Genomic DNA, 15442 nt, shown 5'->3' with positions numbered 1-15442 from the left:
CCCCCCCCCCAAAAAAAAAAAAAAAAACCCCCCACCCCAACAAAAATAAATGAGAGAACCTGTTACAAAATGGTTGGGATGTCTATGAGATGGGTCAATCTCCAAGAATTTTCTGTTTCTTCGCAGTGTTCATGTATGGTCTGATTACCCATTCATTCTGGGCTTCACTCTGATCCACCGTCCCCAGTTTGATCTGTGGAATACAATAGATCAGAAAAGGAAGAACGATAAACATCAAATAACAAGTACACCATTCCATCTAGAGAAAAATGCACAGATGCCTTGATTCTAGCTCCATTCCATGAAAGCAATAGTAAAAAATTTATAGCACAATCATGCTGCTTGAAAAAATTAAACTACATATGCCCATCTCCATACACGGCAGAAAATCAATAATAAGAATTTTCTAGTTCATTGACAAAATCAAGACATTCTCCACCAACAATTCCATATTAAAGGATGATCCAAATTTAAACAAGGGCTTTGATAGGAGAAATTTGTATCCTATTAATGTTGGTCATTCGAAGGCTTATAGTATTTGTCATTCTTCTTGGCATATCAAAAATATACTGTTTTCCATAAATGTAGTGAATACCAAACATGATTAAAATAATAGTTAATGCTATAAACAATTCAACCCCAACTACAACTCGTCATAATGAGAAAATGTTCCACTTAATAAAAACTAATAAATGACAACGCTCTATATTTTCTGCTGAAAAATGAAGACCAAGACTGGAGTTTCGTGGAAAAAAAAAAGCCCTTTATCGGATTTCAACCGATGGCTGATGCCGTATGAAAGCTACATGACTATTTTTTTAAAGGAGGATTAACAAATCTTAAACATACTCCTATGGGAAAAACATCACTACCTGGTTATGCACCCCTACGACCAGATAAAGGGGTGGTGAAAAGACCACCCTACCCCCTAGTTGGTCCCCGCACTGGCGCAGTGGCCATGGGACCAAGTAGCAATCCCCAGCACTACTTTTTTATATACATATGCATACGTACAACTGTAGGTAGGAATGACAATCCATAAATGCTCCAAATCTTTGGTGCTTCTTGAAGCTCTCTCCAAATCTCTAACCCTTCTCTTGTGTCCCACATTAACCACTTCCCTAATATCGTTAAGGGGAATCACAACCCCTTCTCTATATGAAACCTGATCAACTCCCCCACCCGGGTGGCAATTAATTTATTAAAGCATCAACATGCTCTATATGAAACCTGATCAACTCCCCCACCCGGGTGGCAATTAATTTATTAAAGCATCAACATGACCGTCTCCAAATATTAGCCTGCCACTAGGAGCAGTTACCATGTCCAAGTACATGATAGGATTTCAGGCCCACCTTTACTGAAGCAGAAACGGGGCCCAAGCTCCAGTACTTGCCAAAGTAGAACAGCCATTGCCTTCAATGAGGCAGACTCATCAACCTCAAAGCTTGACGGTACTAGGTAGCTCCAGTTCTGCTCAAGCAGAGTAAAACATAAGCCAGATTAACTTCTGCTTCCCTAGAAAGGATTTGGCTTCCACCCTAGAAACCAAGTATAGCTCAATTCCAGTAAACATTAGCTATATCATGAGTCCACTAGTCAGCCCTCAACCCCCCCCCCCCACAAAACCCAAGTCAAAAAATATTTTTAGCCCATGAAATCTTCTTTCTTCTCCCATAAGAACTCTGTGGCCTCATTTTAAGAGGGAAATACTAAAAAGAATAGCCGTACTAAGTCTTCAAACAGGAGTTCTGGCCAGAAACATCTGTCCCAACATAAGCTGTGCTACTCAGCAAACAAATTCAGAGAAGCCTCTCATTTTCCAGCCTTTTATGATGTGTTCCCCAAGGCTCCACCAACAAGTCTGACAAATCCATCTCCTTCCTCACTAGTGTTAAAGAACTTGGTAGATTTTCCCTTTAACTTGACCATAAGTGCAGTCAATTTACTATATTCCAATAGGAAGATTTTTTTTTTTTTGGGGGGGGGGGGGGGGTGGTGGGGTGGGGTGAATTCCAATAGAAAGATTTGTTTCCTGTATCCAAAGAGTTCCAGCCAATCTAGCCACAAATTCCCATAATGCAATGTAGAAATTTCTGGTCTAACATTATATCAGGTTCAACAACTCGTCACCATAAAATTAGATGGTAGGAAGGCAAATAAGCGAAGTACAACCCCTCTCTAAACACAAACAGGATGAGAAACACACAAGAATTCCTTACACCATATCGTCATGAAATTCATCACAGGGAAACTAAAACCTTTATCTGTTTATCATGAAAGTAATCCAAGTGTTGAACCTTGCGCAGATGGAGATTGGCAACCAAAACATCAAGTCAGTTAATACCCAGTGAGAAATAATGCAAAGGCTGTTTTTTATCTGTCTAGGCATTAGTATATTCCACATTTCAGTCTTTTAAATTCCAAGTAGATATAAAATATCAATGATCAAACAATGCATTTTTCTGATAAAAAAGTAACAGATTATAATTTAACCAAACAGAACAGACAGCAAATCACCTGATAAAGGCGCAACTCAAAGCGAGGACCAATCTCCTTAAGCTCAAGTGATTTAGGGCCCCCATGTTTCTCGTATGTATGATGTCTGTACATTAAAAAGCATCATAAAGTGAAGATCAAAAGTGCATATTGTATACTGCTTCGATCTCACGCTAGTTCAGCAAACACCAAAACTCAAGAGGGTAATCCCTGCATAAACAACTAAGTGCCATTGCCAACAGAATACAGATAGAAAACAGAAACATAACGATAACTACGAAAAATTCCTGCAGCTGCAACATGCAGTCATACATACAAAGAAAACACATCAACTACATTCCATAGTTGTCATGGCGCCAAAGCGAACCAAGACGGTGGAGGGTTGTCTAAGCGCTTAGGCGAGAAGACGCCCGCCTTAAGGCGAACAAGGCAACCAAGTGTTATTTTTTATTTTTTCTATTTCCTAACATTATTCAGTAAGTTATATATACCTAATATCATAAAAAAAATCAAGATTAAGCACTATCAAGTCATTAAAAATCAACATTTAGCCATATTAAATCATAAAAAATTAATTTTAAGTCATATTAAATTATATAAAATCAAAATTTAGAGAAATGCTCTTGTTCTATAATAAGTTTGACTGGTCAAATGATTTTATTTTTACATGAGACTTTTTGTATTAATTATAATACAAAACCAGCTTTCCGACAAGTCTAAGATTACTTAAATCTGAGTTGTAATGACAAAGTTATGCTCCGATCAAACTAATTATTAAGTGCCCAAATGTTGTTAAAATCGCCTGAATGAAAATAATTTTATGAATATCAAAACAAAAGATTATTTTACCGGAACTTTTGGTTTTTAGCAATGTCTTAACATGATAGAATTTATAAAATTTTCATAATTGAAAAAAACCCCAGCATTTAAAAGTTGAAAATCGTCCCTATAACTAAAATCCAATTTTTGTTTTTGGACTAGGGGATTTACCTTTTATCCTTTTAAAATTTGATTTTTAAACTATTTTCATTGGATTCAAATAGGGGGTATTTGCTTATTTATGAATAATATCTTAAGTAAATGAACATTTACTTAAATGATATTTGGCATAAATAAGTGTCAAAACACAAGGCGGCATGCATTGCAACAAGGCGACTGTCACCTAGGCCCCAGGCAAACTGCCTGGACGCTTAGTCGTTGCCGAGGCGACGCCTTGACAACTATGCTACATTCATAAAAAATAGATGCCACTAAAGTATAATGTCATCCAAGAGAATCTAGAAAAAGCTAATAATATTGATGTAATGACAGTAAATCAGAGAACATCAGAAAATTAGGAAAACAAAAAATTTCGCATACACTAATTAACAGCAAAATTGGTACTCAGATATAAAGAAACAAATAGGCTCAAACTTTAGAAAACAATGAAGAAAGTCACTCTCGCCACCATGGAAAATGCTACGATAACCAAACTTTACATGAGTACTCCGCAACAATTGCAAATAACCCTTCAACATCATCAGAAATGTGAACATGTCATAATGGAAAGGAAGAAGGCCAGTTTTACCTTTTCCTTCCACCGTGTGTGTTTACAGGGTGGTTCGTTCACCAGATGCATACCACAACACAGAACATAAAATTATAGATAGCCCTCAGAGAACCTTTGACCTTGCACCGAAGAAGCTAGGAGAAAGGAACTATTAAAAGCTTCTAATTTCAAACAATGGACCAGAACGGTAGGGAGGGCTAGGAGAAAGCAGGTAAGGACGCCAAAAAGCCAAAGATCCCAGTAAGCCGAAGCAATCAGCTAGGATGAGCAGCCCAAGAATGGGTCCAACATAGAACAGAGGGACGAGTGAGCTTCCCGAAGAGGGAATCAGCTCCTGCTTGTAATGGTACATTTATCCCAAATTTTTACATAAGCACCAAGCAAATCCAATGGAATTATGGTTCACTGACATAGAAAGCACTCTGGAAGTTTCAGGCCTTCTATATCCATGTCCTCTACATGGAAGCTATCCCAGAAGCAGTCCCTCAGAGATACCAAAGGTTGGTATTTTGTCCCTTATATTTGCCTCAAGAGTAAACCAGATGCAAGTTTCGCTGGGTCTAAAATAGGTGTTCCCAAATGACATGTCTCTGGAGGTGTTGGCAATACACCAACCCAGGAAAAAGGAGCAAGTTTTTGTGAAGAGATCTCCTTATACCCACACCGGAGTCATGGAACCATATGACTATGGCAGCTGAACATCGGTGAGACTTATTAGTCTCTCCAGCATGAAGACAAATATAGCAAAGAAGTTGCTGTATAGTGAACTGAAATTATACAAACCAAAAAAGGCACCATAGAAAAAACACAAATATCTGGCAAATCTGACACATAGCAAAGCAAGCCCAAATGTAAAATAATATATATTTTACATAACCAACCTAAATGAGATATAGTCAGACTGGTTAGCAAAAGTGATGATGCGCTTTGAATCTGGTTTGGGAACAGGAAAGAGATGCTTCAGAATGTTTGCAGTCCTTTGACCCAGCTGTCATCATATCAACACATACAAGATTAGAATGCATAAATATAACTAGCCATTGAAACTATTGCAAGAGAAAGTCAGAGAGAGAGAGGGGGGGGGGAGAGACCAGTTTCATGACAGTGTATCACGTGCAATTCAATAAACCCTAAAGTAATCCCAAGAGAGAGATAATAGTATCATGTGCACACCCAATGGTGGGCCTGATATTTATTCCCTATGTTGAGAATTTAAGACTGAAATTGTTCTTTCCCTCTCTTCTATCCCATCCCATGATAGGGTTGGTTAGAATCTTGAATTCAAACATTTTTGTTACAAGGGCACACAGTCTTTGAACAAAGACATCGAACAATATGCCTTTCCCAAGAACATGTAATGGATCACCTTCTTATGCGGGAGAAAAAAGATGCAATATTGGAAAAGGATAGTTACAAGGTTTAAAATCAAGAGTAAGTTGGTTCAAACCCCGAAGGTCATCATATGAGAGCATGACCATTCCAAAATATGATAAATGTGTAATACATATGGAAATACACCTAAGCAAAAAATAAACATTAGCCCTTTAAGAAAAAATATTTTTTATAAAAGAAGTGTGAAATACGAATCTAAAAGTTACAAGGTTTTAAGCATTGACACATATCGACATATTGGTCCAATAAATATCTGTTTTGGCCCTTACAGGTACAATACAAAATCCTACATTAAAAATATGGTGTACATACAGACCGAATCAATACATAAACCCGGAAATTTTCTTCCTAATTTGATTTTTGGCCAAATCCCAGCTACACTCAAAAGAAACTGCAAGCGATTAAACAAGAAAAAAGTTGCAGTACAGCTCATTAAAGTGGAGACTGAACATCAAAGCCATGGTAGAAGTATGTTCAAATTTATTTATTTATTTATTTATTTTTGCTCGAATCTTGCTTCTTCTTGCTTGTTTTTGCCAAATTTCACATATAAATTAAAAAACTGACTTAGATCTATGCATTTATTCTTGAAAAAAACAAATAGTTTTAGATGTCCCCAAAACCCAACTTAGTTTTAAGAAAAAAATTCCATTCCCATGCTTTAAATGCAATATTCTTGCGTCAATAGTTTGTATGTGCTTTGTCTTGAATGGACCTATGGTTCCCACGATTTTGAATTTTTTTTTTTCGCTAATTTCAGGAAATTAAAGTATAAATGTGGTATAAGCATGTGAATAAATAATTTTTATTTCTTGAATGATCGGTGAATGTTCAATCGTTCCCGATCCTTTGAATTTTTATAACTGTTGGAAAATAAAATTTTCAAAATTTTTTAATTAGGCAGATTTGGATTATCATAAATGTTTTGTGATCTATAATACATAATAATTGTATATATTGCTAAATACTTATGATGCAAGAGCACTTCGATGGATCAATCCGAACCCGTTCGAGCCCGGACCAAGAACCAGATCCAATTTGGAATCAAAGTTACCAATTTAGGTTCAAAGCTATTAGGATCTTTCAGGATTTTCTTTCATTTAGGGAATATTTTTCCGTTCGAGCCCGGACCTTGAACCAGATCCAATTTAGAATCAAAGTTACCAATTTGGGTTCAAAGCTATTAGGATCTTTTAGGATTTTATTTTATTTAGGGAATATTTGTAATCTTTTATTTTTGGGCAGTTGCTACAAGTAGGGAGTTACCAATTTGAGTCTTGCTTTGTTTCTAATTCTATTAGTCTAGGTTTTAGGAGATTTTATATCTATTTCAGTCTTAAGACTCTAATTTCAGTTTAGTATAAAACTATAAATTAACATGTAACCCAAGTTATGGAAGATGGGGGGAAAAAAAAAGAAAGAGAGAAGAATAATGAATTCTCACCCTCCTCCTTCTTCTCCTTTGATTCTTCATCTGTCCACCTCAGATTCTAGGCACTAAGCCGATACCCTAGGGCGACCCAGGCTGCCAAAGCTGAGACCCAATAGTTCCCTAAACTCGAATTTCTGCCTGAGTTTCAGCTCTGGTCTCTGTTCTACCACCAGAATTTGATTCAGATCCTCCCTATTGAATTCTGGACTGCTGTTTCAAGCTGGTGGCTGTGAGAAATAAGAGATCCTTGTATTGCGACCCTCCTCCAGAAATTTCAGATCAATCCAAGGCTAAACCAGGGAGCTCTTTCTCTCAAAGCTTTGCTGGTTTTCCACCGCCTGTTCGTTTCCCAGGTTGAAGACAACTCAATCGTGTGGGACATTTCTTTAAGCCACTACCTTTCCATCTTCCAGGTTTACCCCCACTCTTCTATTCTAATTATGTGTTGTCCCTTCTTTCCCTTCCATTCCAAGAATACCCCTCCCCTTTCACATGTTACCCCTTCTTCTGAAGTGGGGATTCAAGAAGTCTTCTAGGTCTTTATCTTTTGTGTATAAGTCCTCCTTTTGTTTTACTTCCATATTGTTGCCCCTCTTTCCCTCCTCATTATACCCTGCCATTAAATTTTTTGCTCTTCCTAGCTTGTCCCTCAACAACAAATGGTAACTCCCTTCAAATCCCTTTGCTTCTTCAACTGCTATTAACCCTTAGAGAGTTCTGGTATATTACAAGACCACCATTGATTATGAAATTTGTGCTATTTGTTTAAGTGGGCCCCACAGCCATCCGAGTTGGGTCCTCGGGACCCACAGGTCCTTCATTAACTTATATTTTACCTGAGACTTGTTTAATATGTTACTAGAAGAGTAGTAGTAGAATGGTCAGTTAATGTGTACATACTTAATGTATGTCCTTCAATACTTAATAATATGTTTAGTACACAATAAACCTCTTTTTTTTTCCTAATATTCCTGCTTAATTGCTTCTTATTACTTATTAGTAGGTTTGATATTTGCACTAGTCAATGAAGATTTGATTCAAATAGATGCTGCAAAGACAGAGATAACCTGGCAATGGTTGGATATCATTACGTATTGCTTATTTATGGTGCATGATGCTTAAAAACATTAGTTTTGCATGTATCATAAGCATATCAATGTGTATCAAAGTGTATAAGTGTATCTAGCATTCTAGTGTCTCTTAACGTCTCTCCAATACATCTCTGACATCTCTCTCAAAATCAGGTTTTCAATACACTGCACAATATCAACACTTTAAACATTGGTTACAAGCCCATCACTTGCAACGCAAGTTTCCATGTTTTCTGGTCAAAAATATTAGGAACTCTGTGCAAATCTGATCTATAGAATTACAAAAGTCCATGGAACTAAATCTCACAGTTTCGACAGGTACCGAAACGAAACCTAAGGTCAATACTGGTTTGTCAGGTTCGACCATATTTCGACAGTTTCGGGTAGTTTCAACCTAAACTTGGTCCAACCAGCCACTTGAAGTCCCATATCTCCAGAGTGAGGAACCTAGGTTTCGAGTTTGGTTCAGAAAAAATATCAGGGAGCAAAACCTGGCATATCTTGTTTTCAGCCAGGGGTTGAAGCCGGCCTCGAAACCAAGATTTAGAACCTTGTGAAAGTCCTAAACATAATTTAGAGATACCGTTTATTTTATTTATTTATATATATATATTTTTTTTTGGGTAACATTTCTTACATTAATTTGTAACCAGTCAAAGAAAAGCATCATGAACCCATCAAGAAATTTATTGCACTATGGTCTCAAATGACAAATCTCTGATTTTCTTTCTCAACATCTATGAAATACTAGTGCTGTTCCTATTTCACTGTTCCTCTCTTTTAAACTTCTGATACTAGTCAAAGGAGGGTGCTAATCCCAAGTAATTTTTTTAATAGCTAACGTTTCACCAATGAAAAACAAAATAGTAGTACAGAGAAATACATCATCAATCATCATACAATGCTGCCTAGAGGACCAAGCACAAAGAACTAATTAAAGAAATATTAACATAAAATCAATACATAAGCACGTTAGGATACTTAGATTAAATTTAAATTTATTCGCACAATTTTCGTATGAGACCATCTGAAAAAAAAAAAAAATTCAAAAGCATGAAATACTAGCTAAAACGACTACCAAGTGTCAATGCTATCAATTGAACTTTTTGCTTCTAAGGTATGGGCATTAACAGGACTATACCTTGGTGGAGAAGTTGTTAAGAATTAGATGAGGATAAACCTCAGGCATTGTTCCTATAGACTTCCTGTCTTTTATGTCATGTCTTGTAACCTGCCGCGAAATAAGATATCAGAATCTCCCCATCCAGACCAGTTAACACAAAGGAATAAAAAACTGGGAGAGAAGAAACTCAAAAACAAAGGGGTCTTCACATCAAAGTCATATAAAATCCCTTTCACTGTGATGGATAATACATTTCCCTTGCAGTACCACATTTTATAAGATTCTGCCAAGTTCAACTTCTTACTTGGATGACATCCTTTGCTCATTTCTACATATCATCTTATTACCATAGGGTATTTAAAGCAGCCATGAGGATAGGTCAAATAAAACCCACAAATAATGAAGGCCCCAAAATTTATTTAATAAATCAGATGCCAATTAAGGGTTCCTAAATCCTAAAACAACGAAACCGAACAATGAAGATGAAAGCCAGATGATTCAGCTTAAAATAGAACCAGTTCTCTGGCACCAAAAAATCACAGAGGAGATCAAACAACCCAGTCGACTGGTCTGCAATCATCATTGCTGAATCTCCCCCAACAACGGTATTCCTCGAGCCAAATCTATGGCAATTTACATACCTTAACAACAGCCTTCAACTCAGCGATTGTGCCGTTAGGATAGTTTGGGACTAATATCCAAATGAATCTTTAGTTTTCCTTCTGTATGTTATTATCTGTTTTCTCTTCTGTTGAGTTGTGGAAGGCTGGATAGCCTTTGCCCCATGGGGATTGTCCCACAGATTTATTCTTCCCAATAAATTAACTTCGATACTAATTTAAAAAAAAAAATGGTTTATAATCGTATAAAGAATTAAAAAAGAAACTAAAACTCCCTAATTGGACTCTAAGATTAAATTTCTCTGTATAACAAATAACCCTGATGTACTTGCTAATTATCAAGCGCACTAAAACAAACTGGTGAAAAATATTATGTATCCTATGCTAAATAAGAACTAAATCTTATACTCCCTCCATCCCACGAAGATGGCCCTTCTTCCCATTTGTGGATCTCCCAAAATGTTTGTCCACTTTACAATTGGCAATAACTTCCCATCAACATTACCATTTTACCCCTTGCATTGATTACAAAAACTCACTTTTAAAATAAATCTAAAGATGGAGTAAAAATTAGTGAGGGGTAAAATTAAAGAAAGTGATTACAAAAACTCACTTCTTTAAATGCTTTGACTGTCCCACCTTAGACTTTGTGCTAGTTCAAAGGGAAAAATCATGGGACAGAGGAAGTAAGCAAAAAACTCAAATAGTCCAAAATCCTGAACCAAATAATAAATAAGACCGTCTACAAAAATAAAATAAAAAATAAAAAATAATTACAGAAATGCTCTTCTAAAAATTGAAGCTGATTCCTAAGTGGTAAATTACCAAGATATAATTGGGAGGAACTTTCCAAATTACCTTGTCCCTAGAAAAGCTCAATTTTCTCCCCAAACTATTCTAAAGTAACGCAGGATGGCCCATGTGAATGAAAGGGTCATGAATCCACAAGTACCTGACAGTGAAATACTGTTATATAGGGTGTGTGACTAGATTCTCCTCAAGAAGATGATGGAATTGATGCTCATGACAAGAATATTTCCTACCAAACATCCATCTGTTAAACTTGTGAAGACGTGAAAATGTGAACCATTTGTTGATCCACCATATGTGGATTTATTGAATTTCACTAATTTGTTCTTCTAGATTTCATCCAAGACTCTGAAGTGCATTAGGTTGGGGGCATGTACTTAAGGATCAGGATCGGGATCAGGATATCCAGATCGGCCAAGTTATACCAGAATTGGCGAGGACCTATACCAAGTTGACCTCACAAAACACTCCAGAACTCTGTTGTAACAGACCTGGAAAACCCCTGTGGTGCCCAAACTCGCAATACCAGGAAAGTATTGGATGAGTTGCCTCAGGATAGAATTGAGATTGGCAGTGGGCAATTCAATCCCTGAGTGCAAGAACTAAAACCTTGATGGAGAAACTTTACTCAGATGGTTGTTATTTATCACCTTCTATAGTAGGAAGAGGCATTTCTCTTCCTTTGGTTTTCTTTGGATCCATGTAGCCAACCCCATTAAGTTGGGACAAGGCTTTGTTGTTGTTGTTGTTGTTGTTGTTGTATAGTATGAAGAGGCATTTATTCCCCACCTTGATGATATTTCTTCTTAATAATGAAAAGAGGAAAAAGATAACCAAGAGAGCTTCAAGTACTTACCACATTGAGTAATCCAAAGTAAGCAGTTGGACCAAATGGTAAATGGCAAACAATTAAACCATCTGGTTGTCCACGATGCTCATGAACCAACACAACATCTGTAAAGTCATGTGCACGGCATGTTTCAATAATTTCAGAAATGACCTGCAAAAATGCAAACCAGGAACAGAGTTTTGTAGATTTCTTCAGTACTTGGTTAAAATTTAGGATCAAACTAATAATCTGTAGATTGGCATCATATTAAGATAAAAAGTACAAGTAAACAAAAGCATAGTTGTCAAGGCGTCGCCTAGGCAACGACTAGACGTCCAGGCGGTTTGCTTGGGGCCTAGGCGATAGCCGCCTTGTTGCACTGCATGTCGCCTTGTGTTTTGGCACTTATTTATGCCAAATATCATTCAAGTAAATGATTCATTTACTTAAGATATTATTCATAAATAAGCAAATACCCCCCTATTTGAATCCAATAAAAATAGTTTAAAAATCAAATTTCAAAAGGATAAAAAGTCAACCCCCCAGTCCAAGAACAAAAAATGGATTTAGTTATAGGGACGATTTTCAACTTTTAAATGTTGGGGTTTTTCTCAATTATGAAAATTTTATAAATTCTATCATGTTAAAACATTGCTAAAAACCAAAAGTCCGGTAAAATAATATTTTGTTTTGATATTCATAAAATTATTTTCATTAAGGCGATTTTAACAGTATTCGCGCACTTAAAAAAAAGTTTGACTGAAGCATAACTTTGTCATTGCAACTCAGATTTAAGTAATCTTAGACTTGTTAGAAAGCTGGTTTTATATTATAACTAATACAAAAAATCTCATGTAAAAATAAAATCATTTGACCAGTCAAACTTATTATAGAATAAGAGAATTTCTCTAAATGTTGATTTTTTATAACTTAATATGACTTAATGTTAATTTTTTATGATTTGATGTGGCTAAATGTTGATTTTTAATGACTTGATGTGGCTTAATCTTGATTTTTTATACTACAAGGTATATATAACTTACTAAATAATGTTAGAAAATAGGAAAAATAAAAAATAACACTTGTTCTCCTAGTTCTCCTTAAGGCGGGCGCCTTCTCGCCTAAGCGCTTAGACAACCCTCCACTGCCTTGGTTTGCCTTGGCGCCGTGACAACTATGGTTGGGACACTTGTTGGAATAGTGACCCTTCTCGCCACAACTATGGCATATGATATTCTTCACCCCAACACTATCCTTGTTGAACTCTGACCTTTTCTCTTCAACTCTGCGAGCTTCAGGCTTCTTTTCCTCCATACGTGGTGGAGGTCTATAAACTGAAGAAGTCTTGAGCTTACCCTTCCAATAAATGGACTTCTCTTCAGCTGTCTTGGCATGAGCTGCTGCCACATCAACAGACCTGAAATCAGTGTTAGCCAACTCAAGTTGAATCTCAGTACTTAACCCATTGATATATCGCATCACCCGTTGTTGGTATGTTTCCTGAAGTCGACACCTTGAAGACAGTTTGTGGAATTCGAGGGTGTAGGAATCCACATCTTTGTTCCCTTGTTGCAAGTTAAGTAATTTATGGAACATTACCTTTTCATAATTAAGAGGAACAAATTTTTTAGTCAGGATTTGCTTCATGACCTCCCAATTGGTAACGGGTCCAAGTCTTCTGACAAACCTTGTATGTAGTACATCATCCCACCATGAACATGCATACCCAATAAACTTGGTAATAATGAGTTCACACTTTTTCACGTCTGAAAGAGACTTATACGCAAAAATTCTCTACTCTTTGGTATGCCAGTCAAGAAATTCTTCAGGTCCCTTTTCACCACTGAACTCGGGAACCTCAACTTTGATGCCATAATCTCTGTCAAAAAATTGCCAGGTAACATCCTGTGGAACAACTGGATCAAGTTGCTGCCTCTGAGGTGTATCTTCGATCCGTAAAGTGTTGAGCTGAGGAGGTAATGTAGAGGATCCTTCTTCAGCTTGTTTGTCAGACCTCTTCATAAAGGCAATCATCTCTTCCATAAATTTGTCAAACTTGGCTTCAGTCCTCTCAAGCCTAGTATCAGTGTTCTGTTGGCTCTCGGCTAACTTGCGATACAATTTGTGTAACTCAGCATTGGTGATGTGACCTATCATGGTTAGAAAATTGCAGGAAAATTTGCTCTGATACCACTTGATGCGGATCCGAGAGAGTCGGATCGCTTAGGATCCACTTAGACACTCAATGAAAAAAAGACAATAACCAATGATAGGTTGTGTTGAAATAAAGCTTCACTAAATGGCAGAATTGTAAATAAATGGAGCTTTAGAAGGGAGTGGCAGAGTTGTAAATAACTTCAAATTTCCTAATGTCTAGAAGAGTTAGATCAAACAAAGAGGACATAAGTGGGATTTAAATTAACTAATGAGGATTGGATAGGTAGCACACACTAAATATGGGACACAGCCTAAGTCATTGGGAGAGAGGGGCAATTCTGGAAAAACATAAATTAAGTAGTAAAATAAAAAAAAGAGCCCACCTTCTTCTCGATGGAGCACCAGGGGCGATAGACCCAGCCCTGTTATCAACAGGAAATCTCAGCCATAAGAGAACGATTCAAGCTGTGGTTTCAGACGAAGGTTCTCCACTAGCAAGCCTCTTGAATCCCTCTGTTGGACACCCAAAAAACTTGATTGAAGGAGGAGCATTCAGTGGTCGAACTGAACCTGGCGGAGGAGTAGGTTTTCAGCATGGTTGCAGGTTCAATTTCTCACCGCAGAGAAAGACCTTGGAGCTGATGCTATAAGGTTTGGGTGGCTTTCAAGGCAGCATCCTTCGACCTTAATCTCAGTCTCAATCGGTAGGGGACAAGGTTCCAGCAGCTTCTTGGGTGTGTGGTATTACCACCAGCAGAGAAAAAAAAACAGAATCAAGTACCAGGAACAGGAAAACAGGGGAAGAAGAAAAGAGGAGAGGGGAAATAAACCAGAATAATAAAAAGGAAGAAGAGAATGAACAGAGAAGAGATGGGAAAATTTCAGAGGAGGAAGTAGGGGAAATCGGCAGCCATGGTTCTCATACCAAAACTCTTAATCAAATCTCTATTCTTCAAAAAAACTTCAAATCTGTCTCTTACTAGTGAATTACATGGCTTATAAAAGAAAACTCAAAGTATTGGTAACTAATTTAAAATGGAAACTAATATAAAATTAGAAGTTAACTAATACAAAAAAAAATTGTTTCTAAATCCGAAGAGAATCAAATCAAAAGATTTTTTTTTTTTTTTCCTATGTCCATCGTGCAACTGCATCATAGCCTTTTGTTTAGCAATATATTGCTTACATGTCCTTTCTTCTTCTTCTTCTTCTTTCCCTTTTTTTTTTTTTTTTTTGGGAGAGAAAAAAATCAGTTGCCCATTATCTTCTTATATCTGAGTACTAATCACAAACGGGAGCATAATTCTATGTATCAAGTGGGGGCTGCTGAGGATTGAAAACCTATGTTCATTGAGTGTTTGGGAAACTTCTGGGAGAACCTGCCTCAAATCACAGCTGAAAGGACAGGTTCCAATGTTCCATACCTGAGGAGGATTTTTAATGTAGCAATGATTGGGGTGCAGAAGGCATTTATGCAACTTCTATGCATGAAACACATGTTAAGGATGATTATAGTTTCGTGTTTTTTGTTTTTAAGTTCTCCTGCTTATCAGAATATTGAGAATTTAACGAGAAAAGCTATCCATGTTACAATTACCTTGGAGTTGGGTGCAATGTGGGAACAGTGAGCCCAAGACCCAGGTTTAATTTTCACTAGGAAGTACCTTACTTCCATATTAAATGAGGATCACCCTGACAACTCTTTTGGGTTCTCTATCCCTGATGCATGTTTGTTGACTGCCTTAACGCGTGAACTTTTTCGTTCTAAACGAGCTGAAAATGGTGAAAGTAATGCCCTCCCATTCATTCTATTTATATGTAATATGTCACCTTAAACATAGAGGGATTCAGCTCCCTGTCTGTCAACTTCTCATGGAAAGTCTTCATTTGGGTATTTTTCAATATTCAAGTCTATAGAGGACCATAAATCAAGTCTTCGC

General features: G+C 36.9%; 1 protein-coding gene across 1 annotated transcript; it reads right to left on the bottom strand.

Annotated features, from left to right (window-relative positions):
* Positions 1 to 33: 33 nt before the first annotated feature.
* On the bottom strand, positions 34 to 15389 carry LOC122092310 (brix domain-containing protein ZK795.3-like). The gene is made up of 6 exons (XM_042662632.1): positions 15333 to 15389; positions 11373 to 11594; positions 9105 to 9194; positions 4930 to 5036; positions 2521 to 2605; positions 34 to 193 (listed from the first exon to the last, which is right to left on the bottom strand). The coding sequence occupies exons 1-6, from the start codon at positions 15387 to 15389 to the stop codon at positions 95 to 97; spliced, it is 660 nt and encodes a 219-aa protein (XP_042518566.1). The 3' UTR covers positions 34 to 94.
* Positions 15390 to 15442: the final 53 nt, after the last annotated feature.

The sequence above is a fragment of the Macadamia integrifolia genome, chromosome 10 (assembly GCF_013358625.1).
Source record: "Macadamia integrifolia cultivar HAES 741 chromosome 10, SCU_Mint_v3, whole genome shotgun sequence".
Lineage (NCBI taxonomy): Eukaryota > Viridiplantae > Streptophyta > Magnoliopsida > Proteales > Proteaceae > Macadamia > Macadamia integrifolia.
The sequence above is the reverse complement of the archived record's forward strand: the minus strand, read 5'-3'. Positions and strand labels throughout refer to the sequence as shown.

Coding starts and splice junctions, on each gene's coding strand:
- LOC122092310 (XM_042662632.1), bottom strand. CDS start 15,389: ATGAAGACTTTCCATGAGAAGTTGACAGACAGGGAGCTGAATCCCTCT. Junction 9,195..11,372: donor ACTTTGGATTACTCAATGTG/GTAAGTACTTGA, acceptor ATTTCGCGGCAG/GTTACAAGACATGACATAAA. Junction 2,606..4,929: donor TCTGACTATATCTCATTTAG/GTTGGTTATGTA, acceptor TTTAATGTACAG/ACATCATACATACGAGAAAC.